This window comes from Bubalus kerabau, chromosome X (genome assembly GCF_029407905.1).
Source record: "Bubalus kerabau isolate K-KA32 ecotype Philippines breed swamp buffalo chromosome X, PCC_UOA_SB_1v2, whole genome shotgun sequence".
NCBI classification, from domain to species: Eukaryota; Metazoa; Chordata; class Mammalia; order Artiodactyla; family Bovidae; genus Bubalus; species Bubalus kerabau.
Genome location: NC_073647.1, coordinates 22,127,079 through 22,139,241, shown reverse-complemented (window position 1 = coordinate 22,139,241; position 12,163 = coordinate 22,127,079). Strand labels below are relative to the sequence as shown.

The following is a 12,163-nucleotide window of genomic DNA, read 5'->3' as shown; positions in this document are numbered from 1 at the left end:
ACCACTGCTTGGCAGGGCGGGTGGGGCGGGGCGGTGGTTAAAGCTTCAACATGTGAACTTAAAATGGCTCAAGCTCACAAAGAAGCTTCTGGATGGCTTTGGGAAGGGCCCAACTCCAAAATATTTAGGGGAGAGCTCTGGAGGGGCTGGAAGTGGTAAACAAATGAAAATGTGGTTTCTTTGCAGATACATCTTTCCTACTATGATTCCCAGTTCAGCCAGAAATGGCCAAAAGATAGGTTATTAATAGCTCTGAGACACTTACCATTTACTCAGTTCAGAAATCTGACTGCATCTACTCAGAGCTTTAGAAGGTAGCTTTCAAATTCTAACTTATCTATAATAAACTTGTTAATGGTAAAATCTACAAGGCACTTTTATTAATATGAAAGATTACTGAAAAATGCAACATTACTATATATCTTTTGTTTAGGACCAAAGTCCATCTTTTACTATCATAAATTATCAAAATTATTTTATTTTCCAGTAAAACTGGAGCCACAAATTCTTAATAATTATATGTGTCACATCTATAATAATGGTTTTCATACATGAAAAATGTTGTTGCTTGTACATAAGATGTCTAATTACAAAGATATATTATCTAAAATTACAGTAAGCAAAGAGATTAACTAGAATGAAGATAACACATGCAACATCAATTCATCATCTGTGAGCTGGATGGCTTAGGTCTATTTGTGATCCAAAAATGACAATGTTTATGCGTCTAAACAAGACTGAATGGAAGTGAGGAAGTGAGTTTTAAAATGTGAATTAAAAGGTGTACAGTAATAGATAAAATACATTTTATTTTATTCTTAGTAACCAACAATACGGGCTTCCCAGGTGGCGATAGTGGTAAAGAAACTGCCTGCCAAGGCAGGAGACCTAAGAGACAAGAGTTCTCTGAGTCAGGAAGATCCCCTGAAAGAGGAAATAGCTACCCATTGCAGTACTTTTGCCTGGAGAATCCCATGGACAGAGGAGCCTGGCAGGCTACAGTCCATAGGGTCGCAAAGAGTTGGACACGACTGAAGCAACTTAGCACGCACACACCAACAATAATTCCAAGCTTCCAGAATGCGCAGAAATGACCAGGTGGCATATTTTTACCTTTGATATTCAGACACTTCAAAACTCTCAAAAAACACCAAAGCAGATATGTCATACCCTTGGGATAATTTGTGATAACTCAGGGTATCTTAAGACCAAAATTATGAACTTCTGATGCATTTATTCCTAAATGTGAAAATAGTTTATAAGCTAGTAGTATGTTCATTTTCCAATTTTATATCAGCCTTACAAATAAACTACATATAACACTTGCTTGCCCTCCCTTCTAATAGGTAAAGAATTAAAAGCTTTACAAGAATCTAAGGCTTACAAAAATTAAAATCAGCATTCTATTCAACTCAGGGATAAATTATTACCTGCTTCTCTGTAAGCGGGCCCATAACTACTATCTATATGTACAAGGACATGCATTTAGCCAACATTATCATCTTTCCTTTCCAGTGTGCACAGTAGAATAATAGGCATGTTAACTCTGGGCAAAATACACGCCTATCAATTATCAGAAGCACAGTGCTGAAGACAGTAGTTCACAGCAATTTCAAATGTCTGTTTGAATTCTTATTTGTAGCAAATTTTTCTAAATATTAGACATTTGGCAGCCACTGGTAGGAAAGTAACAGTCTCAATATTGATATTAACAATTGTGGCTGGCAATTTTACAGCATATAAATCTTACTGATGCATATAATATACAATTAAAGAGGAAGAAGAGGACACTAGCACATCTTCATCTTTAGCATCTCTTCACACTGGGGGTAAAAATGACACGGCCTAATTACTGCCTAGTGAACTACAGAAAGCTAACAGAAAGCTAAAAGAACTCCAAGACCCTTCTTCTCTGTTGATCTGGTTGGTCCTTTTGTCTTTTTCCCACCTCTTGCCTACAGACTTTCTGTAATACCTAGATATAAAAAATGGACGGAAAAAGTTAAGATGAATCTATAGGATGCATGTCACATTAATTAATCAATTTTAGAATGAAACCGCCAAATTCAACTACTCCATTTCTCAGCAGTCACCAAGGATAATTTTGGTCTACACTGTCAGCCTAAATCCTGTTGATAAAATGATAGTGTTGTGGACCCCAAAAAAGCACTATTTTATCAATTCTGTGAAAATGTGGCAGGGTAAGATTTAAGCCCAGTTAATAGGGATTACATTTCTAGCAGTGCTGCTGCTAAGTCACTTCAGTCGTGTCCGACTCTGTGCGACCCCATAGACGGCAGCCCACTAGGCTCCTCTGTCCCTGGGATTCTCCAAGCAAGAACACTGGAGTGGGTTGCCATTTCCTTCTCCAATGCATGAAAGTGAAAGTGAAGTTGCTCAGTCGTGTCTGACCCTCAGCAACCCCATGGACTGCAGCCTTCCAGGCTCCTCCGCCCATGGGATTTTCCAGGCAAGAGTACTGGAGTCGGCCATCCTGAAATGTAGAAGATATTTTATCCACATAATGTATTTCTGATGCTTCATAATAACTTGCAAAAATTTAGAAGCTTGTTCTTTGTTCAAGTGTGTCCAAGTTTTCCCTGGTAGTTTAGAGACATACTTAGAAGTAGCATGGGTCTTATCAGGCAGATCTGGTGGTCAATTTCATCTGATTGATATTGGGTAAGTTACTTCATCCATCTATGCCTCCAAGATCATACTAGTATTTATCTACCTCCCTCAACCTCCCTTGGAATATCTATTATGTATTCTTAGGGCATTTATACTAGATAATGTTGTAAAATATTTACCTCAATGCCTAAGACGTAGTATGTACTGGATAAACACCTACTACTGTCACTTTGAACTTAAAAGTGGAGAGGTTAAGAGCAGACTCTGGGGCCAGATAGCTTAGATTCAAATTCTAGTATTGCTGGGTCATCTTGGGAAAGTTACTTAACCTCTCTGAGCCAGGTAAATTTTTTAAATAAACATCAAACCAATTAATATGTATAAAGGGCTTAGTAACCAGCACATAGCAAGCACTATTTAACTGTTTGTTATTGCTAACATGGAGACAATTTCTGGGAAGGAAATAAAAAAGGGAACAGGAATTTGCAAACCAAAAACACAACGAATATCTTGATGTTTAAACAAAACTAACAGCCAGTTATAGCAAAAAATAATTCACTGTATGCTGGGGCAAGCACTGGACACCAAAACTTAAAACCAATCAACCTCCTAAGCAACTGAATAAAAATAGCTGAGTACATACTATTAGCATCATATTTAAGCACATGGCGCTTGATAGAGACCTAGGTTTGAGTCTGAGCTCCTCTCAATAACTTCAAAGATTTAGAGCCTAAAAGGATTCAAGGATTCCTCATCTGTAAAATGATAACCAAACTTCTGTTAGAGGGTTGTTTTGAGGACTAAATAGGGATAGGCAGGTAATGACAATGATAGATAGGATCCCAGCTACTACTGTTGCTAAATCTATTCAGTCGTGTCCCACTCTGTGCGACCGCATAGACGGCAGCCCACCAGGCTGCCCCGTCCCTGGGATTCTCCAGGCAAGAACACTGGAGTGGGTTGCCATTTCCTTCTCCAATGCATGAAAGTGAAAAGTGAAAGTGAAGTCGCTCAGTCGTATCCGACTCCTAGCGACCCCATGGACTGCAGCCTACCAGGCCCCTCCGTCCATGGGATTTTCCAGGCAAGAGTACTGGAGTGGGGTGCCGTTGCCTTCTCCGAAGGATCCGATAGGATCCCAGGGCAGACTCTTTAAGTCCCAAGGCCTAATATGAAATAGAATCCTTTCTTTTTTAGGGCTCAGTGGTTTATTTAATTTACTCATCCAACAGAAAATCATTGAGAATTTCTTACGTGCAAGGCACTGTGATTCCTGCCCTTGTGGGAGAGACAATCAACAGGTAATAAGGTAACTGTTAAAATAATAATAATAGTAATAATGCAGGCTAAGGCATTTAACTATTGAGAGAGGGTTGGCTCTTTTAGCAAGCATGATCAGAAGGGGAGAGCAAGGGGAGGGAGCAGCTGGGCTTCTTGGAGAAACAAGAACCAATGAGATTGGAGACAGGATACCAGAGACGGATTATGGTACCAATGTCCTTGAAGGTCAGGACCAGATTCGCATTTTTTTTTGTCCCCTGAGACATCAAAGAGCAACGGATTGGGATTCAAGCATATCTGATTACGAGGCCTGGCTTACCTCTGGGCTGTGGGAAAATTACCTAATGTCAGTTAACTATTTTCTACGCATGTAGGTATGGTTACCGCTGCCAAGGCTGCCGCGAGGATGCAATGAAGCAATGCGCATTCCCATAGATATTCATCATAGTGTTTGCAGAACTAAGTGAAAATACCAGTCCCCGCATGCCTCCCATGTGGTCGTTTCCGTGCCCAGGGCCCTCTCCGGAGCTGCCCTGAGGACCTCACTCCCACACTCCAAACCTAGAGAGAAGAGCCTCTCCTAAGAAAGCCCCCACCCTCACCGCGCCAGATCATTCCCGAACTGGCTCACGGCCCCTCCCCATAGCACGCTCGCCAGCGGCACTTGTCAACCAAAACGCCATTTCCACCCTCTCCTCCCACACGCAGCCCTCCTTCCCGGGGCTCTCCAGAGGCGGCCACCCCGACCTCGCCGTTCCGTCACCCCAACGCCCCAGCGTGACACGCGGCCGAACCCAGGAAGATGGGGCCGCCCCCCTTCCCGCGGCCCCAGGCCACCCGGACCCAAGCCCGCACTGCGGCCCCGCGGCTCGGGGGGCCGGCGGCCGCCGCCACGGGCCTCGCGAGCCAGGTTGCTCACCACCACGCTGGGACTGCGGGCCGCCATAACGTAGCCGGCTGGCGCGCGGGCTGAAGGCAGTATGGGGAGGAGGAAGCCGGTGGCGGAGCCGAGCGGGAGGCGGAGGCGCGGCGGTGGGCGGCGCCGCGCGGGAAAGCCAAGAGGTCTGCAGGAGCGCTCTCCACCGCCGCTCAGAGCTCCGGAGCAACAGGCCCCGCCCCACCCCGCCCCGCCCAGGGCCGCCGGCGCGCTCCCCGCGCGCCTCCGTGGGCGCCTGCGGGTTTCCACGCTCCGGTGGTAGCCGTGGGAATTTTCTTCCCAAGGAAGTGGAGAGTCGTCCGCAACCTCTCTTTTGCTTTCCCTCAGTCTCTGTCCAGACGGTCCCCAAATTCCCAGACCTGCCGCCGCCCTCCTTTCCTCCCAGTGGCCCTAAATCGGGCGCCGACTCTTCAGGTTTCTGTCACCACGTGGTTCCTCTCGCCCAGCGTCCCCTTCCCAAGACCTTGGACTGCATTGCGGCTTCCATTTCCCTGAATCGTGGCCCAATTCTAACAAAAATCTTTAACTGGGTGTATGAGTTGAGACCTAGAACCGTAGAGTCAACCCGAACAGGGTATAAATCCGAAGGGAAACCTTAACTGTTCTTTGACTTTGTGCGAATCAGACTCACTGAGCCACTCTTTTGCGTCTCAGTAAAATGAGGATATTAACTTGGATCGTTGAGAAATAATGGTATGTACGTAGACGGTGTTCTATGTACACACACACACACACTATATTTATATATATGTGTATGTGTGTATATATATATATATATGTAATGTATGTGTGTGTGTGTGTGTGTGTGTACAACACTGAGGACGGTGCACGATCAGTAAATGAGAGCTATGGCCTTCACTGATCTCTGTTCTTTGCCACCACAATTCCCGATATGAATCTGGGGGGAAAAATCTTCCCCTACACTCCAATAGGCCGAGCACGCCAATAACAGTTGTTCCATTTCTACTGTGCTCATCTGTGTAGCTCCAGCACCCACCACAGCGCCTAGCACATAGATGGTGGCCTTCATTAAGGCCACTGACAGGTACGTGATGGGAGGAGATTTGTGAAACTGGGCAAGTCATTGAACTCGGAGCGTCAGTCTCTTTCTCAGTTACGAACTTTTTGTACCTATCTTTTGGTGATCATGAGTGTATTTCCATTGGGTATAGACGTTGACGTTCATATCAGCACATTTTTATTACTTATTCCTTTAACAAACACTGTTGCCCTAGGAAGTTAAATTAGAGAAGTTTCGGTTATATATTTGGCCCCTGACACAAGCGGACTCAGCCGCCCACGTTGGTTTCTAAATCAAGTACCAACTCTTCAGAACCTTTCCAGCTTGCTTCTGCTATGCAGTTTCTTTCTCCAACTCCTATACTCCTGTATTTTAACAGAGACTTGAAATAAATGGTGAAAGCCAGTGATTTTAAAGACAAAGAAACAAGTCATTATTTCAACCCTGTCATTTTAGGTGACAACTTGGAGCTTTCACTTGTGAAAAAAAAATTTTTAAACAGCAAACAGAGTGCAATCTACAAGAGGTAATCCTTTGGTAAGTGAAAATCTGGTTCATATATGACATCTTTTGCTGATTTTGGACAATATATTTTAAATTGAAATGTATTCATTTAAATTTTTAATTGTTTTAAAACTAAAGATGAAACAAGAAAATAATGGTTTTTACTAATTACTATTTTTTCTGTAGTAATTAGTAATACCATTATTTTAACAGAAAATAATTTTGTCAGGTAGGCAAAATAATTTTCTCACATAATTTTGTCATTCTGGGTGTCAAATATGCTAGGTATGTCACCATTCTTCACTAGAAGATCTGCATGCAGGAAGAAGTAAAAAAAAGTATGGGTATAACGCAACATTCCCCTGCCCCACCCCTGCCTTTCAAGAAACAATTTTGTAATCCACTTATGTGGACAGAATGAGGAATTATTTCTGTATTACAGCCAATTCTGAGTATATTTCTGCTCCACAGGTTTCTTTGTTTAGTAAGAACCTTGTTTTTACCATGGTACTGTGTATTTCTATGGGGGAAAAAATCACTGCAAAAATCTGTATGCTAAATGTTGAAAAACTGAATTTACAATAGCCTTCTCAATGTCAGATGTTTCTCCATCAGAATAAATTCTCATTAGTTTTACTTTGATTCCATGAATTGGGTGAGAAACTGAACAATTACTGGAATTAATGGGATGGTTCATTTTATGTGCCAACTTTGCTGGGTTGTGGTGCCCAGATATTTCACCAAACATTATTCTGGATGTTTCTATGCAGGTGTTTTTTGGATTAGATTAGCATTTAAATCACTGGATTTTGAGTATACCAGATTACCTCCATTTCAAGTCCTAAATAGAACAAAGGCTAACCTCCCCTGCAGGCAAGAAAGAATTCTGCCAGCCAGACTGGAACTGCAACTCTTCCCAGTCTCCAGCCTGCTAGCCTTCTCCATCAGATTTTGGACTCAGCCAAGCCTCCACAATCACATGAGCCAAGTCCATAAAATCTCTCTCTCTCCCTTTCTCTCTCCACACACACACATCCTGTTGGTTCTGTTTCTCTTAAGAACCCTGACTAATATAACTGATTTTCAATTTGAATCATCGCATGATATCAGTATAAAACTGACATAATTTAACTGTGAAGTTCTCCTGCTAGTAGAGCTACATCTTAAAAGCTATTGTTTCACTTTTCATCATGTACAAGGAAGCATGACATCAAAAAGTAAATGAATGTTGAAAAGTATTTGATCTAAACAAAAGTCATTCATGAGCAATATAAAGCTACCCTATCTGCAGCTGGACCTCCTTAAGTCATCCTCTTTGGGCACAATTTTCTTAAAATAACTACAAACCTTTGAGGTAGATGATACTGTCTCTGCCGGCATGCATACAGCTTCTGGTTTTCATGTGATCAGTGATATCACTGAGGAGCCCCACCCACGTGTGGATAATTATCAACAAGTGTTTTGTTCACATTGTACATTCATGATCAATTTTCTTAAATAACAATTTCAGTATTTTTCATTAGTTATGCACTTTAGTTTTTTAAACTCATGCTGAAAGGGTGGACTGCAAGTTTTAAAAACTGTAAGGGTTGTAGATTTGCAACATATAATGAATAACTATTGTACCAAGAGCATTCAGACTGTTTGCTGTATTATGTTCTATGGCAGGACATATTTCTACCTCTAGTTCCTGAATATATTTTACATACATGTACATATGTAATTTCCTATGTCCACTGGCCTAGTGGCTTCATGTATCTTGCAGGTTTTGGCATGGGCACACCCAGCTGGCACACCCAATGTCCAACAAGAGGCAGAGTAGTGAATACTGCTCTCCCAACCCCCACCCAGGATAAGAATGAGTCGGTTGTCTCTAACTCATAGTGTGAGTGCATTTGCTGACACAAGTGAACACCCAACACACTGTCCTTGAGAGGAAAAGGGAGAAGGTTTATCACTGGCTGTCCACTGGTTGTTGCTTAGGTTTAACTGTGTTAAAGTGAGAATTTGGTTCTCTGCATATTGCATCTCACAAGCTAGTAGACAAGGCCAAGGCAGAAGCTGGAATTTAAAAAGTGATATGCAACTGACCCATCCTGGCTTTTTTCGATTCAACTATTAATACTTACACTTTGACTTCCCTGGTGGTCCAGTGGTTAAGAATCTGCCTGCCAATGCAGGGAACATGGGTTTGATCCCTGGTGCGGGAAGATCCCACATGCCGTGGTACAGCTAAGCCCATGAGCTGCAACTAGTGAAGCCGTTGTGCCTGGAGCCTGTGCTCCACAAGAAGAGAAGCCCACACACAGTGCAACAAAGAGTAGCCCATGCTTGCCACAATGAGAAAAAGCCCACGTGCAGCAACAAAGACCCAGCGCAGCAAAAAGTAAATTGATTAGTAAAAAAAATACTTGATAGGAAAATGAAAAATCTGGGACAAATGCTAAATTGGACAAGATGCAGGGTAACACATAAACTGGGACTGTCTTTGGCAAACTGGAATATATAGTCCCCCTATAATGGTGTAGGCCAGGTTGAGGATGCTTTCCAATGCTCCTGATTGGCAGCTCCCAATCTCTGACCGGTTTTCTTCCTCTCCAGTTCATGTTGGCCACCATGCCTAACGTAATTTGTGCTTCAGATTCATGGCAGGTCTCCAGTTTCATCATCTAGCATTCTGTTCTTGGCTCTCCTTACAACCTTTACTTCCCACTTCAGTTTGGATTCCACCTGCATCACTCTCTCACCACTGCCAGAGGTCCTTTGTACCCTTCTAATTCTGCTCTGCCACAATGGCAGTGCCACACCCTTGTTCAACCCACAGCCTGCTTTGCCCACCCTATTAGGCCGTGAAGGGCTGCAGGAGAATATCCCACAACCATGGACATTGATTCCTCTACAGATTCATGGTCTCAAACCTCAACTGGGCCCTAAACAGCCATGCACAATCCTTTACAAGTGCTTGGTCAGTTCCCCCTCTTGTTCTCCTCAGGAATGTTCTGAACACATTCTCCTTTAACTCCATCAGATTCACTCTAGAACACAGATTCAACCCATTAACTTATGAAGAGATGGAAGGAATCAGACCTGAATCCCTTCAGTTCCTTCCGCCAACATCTGCACTGCTTCTTCACCTCTTTTCTCCAGGCCAAGAGGTGATGAGTCTCTCCATACTTGCTCCATCTGCATTTTCATTTCCCATCTCCTCTCAACAAACCTTCATTACCTCTGTCTCCTGCACCAACCATTGTACTGAAAAAAACTTTAACAAAGAACACCATTGACTGCTATCTTGCCAAATCCAATGGACATTCCTTTTGGCCTTACATAATTGTCCTTCACATTGCATTTGATATTATTTATCACTTTGTTCTTGAATGTCTCTATATTTCTTTGGCTGCTGGAGCACCGCCTTCCTGATTCTCCTACTGCCCTATTTCTTCTTGCTCCTTCTCTCAAACTTCCCAGTATACCCTTCCCATGTTAACATCCAATACAATCACACTTAATGCAATGATCAAAATCAGGAAATTAACATTGCTACAACAGTGTTAACTAATCTAGAACCCTTATTTCAATTTCACCCATTGTCTCATTAATGTCCTTCCTGGACCATGACTAGTTCCAGGAATGCATATTGCATTTCCCGAACTCTCCTTCATTCTGGAACAGTTCCCCAGTCTCTGTGGTCTTGACATTTTTGAAGGGCACTGGTGAGTTACTCTGAACAATGTCCCTCAATTTGGGTTCGTCCAATGGTATGACATCATTAGATTTCACACAGTCCACTTTGGGTCAGAAAGCCAACAGTTGTGATGGTGTGTTCCTCACAGTGCTTCACCTTAGGTGGCACATGTTACCCATCTGTCCCATTATGGATGTTCACTTGGATTACTTAGTTAAGGCAGTGTCTGCTAGGTTTCTTCACTATAAAGACACTATTTTCCCCTTTGTAACTAATAAAGATTATGAGGAATGGTACTTTAAGACTATGTAAAAAATATTCTTTCTCATCAAACTTTCACCAATTTTAGCATTATTGCCGGAAATAATCACTGGGATGTTTGTCAAATGTTGATTTTTCCTATTAACATAATTCCTTTTTAGTTTATTAGCTTGAATTCTATTACAATGAAGAGCTTTCCTTTCTCCCTATTCATTATTTATTAAATTATTTATATCACCATAGACTCAGAGATTCCAATTTTATCTTATACATAATGATCCACTAGTAGCATGACTTTGTTACCCAAATTGCCCAAGATTTGGCCATTGGGAGGCCCTCTATGTTGGCTCCTATATCTTGATATTTCCCCACCATCCTTTGAGCACCGTGTTTTTCTTTTTTTGGCTGTTCCACACAGCATCCTAGTTCCCTGACAAGGGATCAACTGGTGCCCTCTGTCTTGGGAGCATGGAGTCTTAACCACTTGACTGCCAGGCAAGTCCTGAGCACTAATTTCTGGCACTGCATGATTTTCTATGTTCATCTTGTGCTTTCCGAGCCCTAGCCTTGGAACCAGCCATTTCCCCAAAAAGCCCTGGTTCCTTTAGGTTATAACTTTTAATTCATGATGGTACAAACCAAATGTCCTATAATAAGCTTTTAGAGATTCATTCATTCATTGCCAACTGGCAGGATCTTAATTCTGGACCAGGGATGGTACCCCGGCCCTCGGCAGTCAAATCGTAGAGTCCTAACCACTGGACTGCCAAGTAAATCCCAAGAGTAATTATATTTTAAAAACTAAGGTTTAAAATGTAATGCCATCTATCAGTATTTAGTATGTGTGCTGTGTGTGTGCTCAGTTGCTGAGTCATGTCTGACTCTTTGAGACCCTATGGACTGTAGCCCACCAGGCTCCTCTGTCCATGCAATTTTCCAGGCAAGAATACTGGAGTGGGTTGCCATGCCCTCCTCCAGGGGATCTTCCTGACCCAGGGATCAAACCTGCATCTCCTGTGTCTCCTACACTGGCAGGCAGATTCTTTACCACTGAGCCACCTGGGTATGTATATGTATACTTAAGTTTGTACATTTAAATACTGATATATGTACATTTTGAGGTATGCTAAATTCTTTTTTGAAAAGAGAACCTTACATAAAATAGAATTAGTAGCTCACAAAAATAAAAAAGAGCTATATACTGAGTATACAGTTTGTTCTCAAGGTGAGGCAATAAAAGAATTAATTTCTACATGAAGACAGAGTTGTTGCCTCACCCAATATAAATGTGTACTCTTAAAAGGTCTACCTTTCATGCTTCTGTGCTGCATTTGAGTGTTTTTGCTATAGAAATTTCTAAAAATCAGCAAATGAGACAGAAAGGGTTCCTTGCTTCTAGAGAGGCTAAAATCTCTAAGGTTATGTTACCTTCTGTTTTGGTTTTCAGAAAGCACTATTACTCTGGTTATTAATACAGTTAAAGCTGTGGCTACTTGACATTCTCAGGTATCTGTATGCTAACATGACATCTCTTTCTGATGGTTCTCTTTTCCAGGATCAGGTTCAAAATTCAGAATATTAAAAACAGACAGGGTATTCTACACCAAACTATCTTTAACACCTTCTTAGATGGCTGCTAGCACCAAAGGCTTACTCCTTGATCTCCTGACCCACAGTGTGGTATCACAAACAAAAGGATTGAGGGGTGTGTGTTAGAAATTATTAGGTATAATAGATATGCTTCATAATTTTTAATGAGTTCAACAGTAAACTGTTTTATATAGTTCAGGATCCCATTGTAGGGAAAGTTGTAAGTCAAAGCAGCTCAGGTTACTTTAGGTTA

General features: G+C 42.1%; 1 protein-coding gene across 2 annotated transcripts in view; it reads right to left on the bottom strand.

The window, feature by feature from the left end:
* The window catches only part of HPRT1 (hypoxanthine phosphoribosyltransferase 1), a 31,613-nt gene extending 26,599 nt beyond the window's left edge, over positions 1 to 5,014 (bottom strand). Inside the window, exon 1 of one of the 2 annotated variants that reach the window (XM_055563809.1) lies at positions 4,832 to 5,014. In XM_055563809.1, coding sequence (XP_055419784.1) covers positions 4,832 to 4,858 — 27 coding nt within the window. In that variant the 5' untranslated portion in view covers positions 4,859 to 5,014. The remainder of the gene's footprint in view (positions 1 to 4,831) is intronic. The other variant, XM_055563808.1, reaches the window with a different exon arrangement.
* Between the last annotated feature and the right edge of the window lie 7,149 nt (positions 5,015 to 12,163).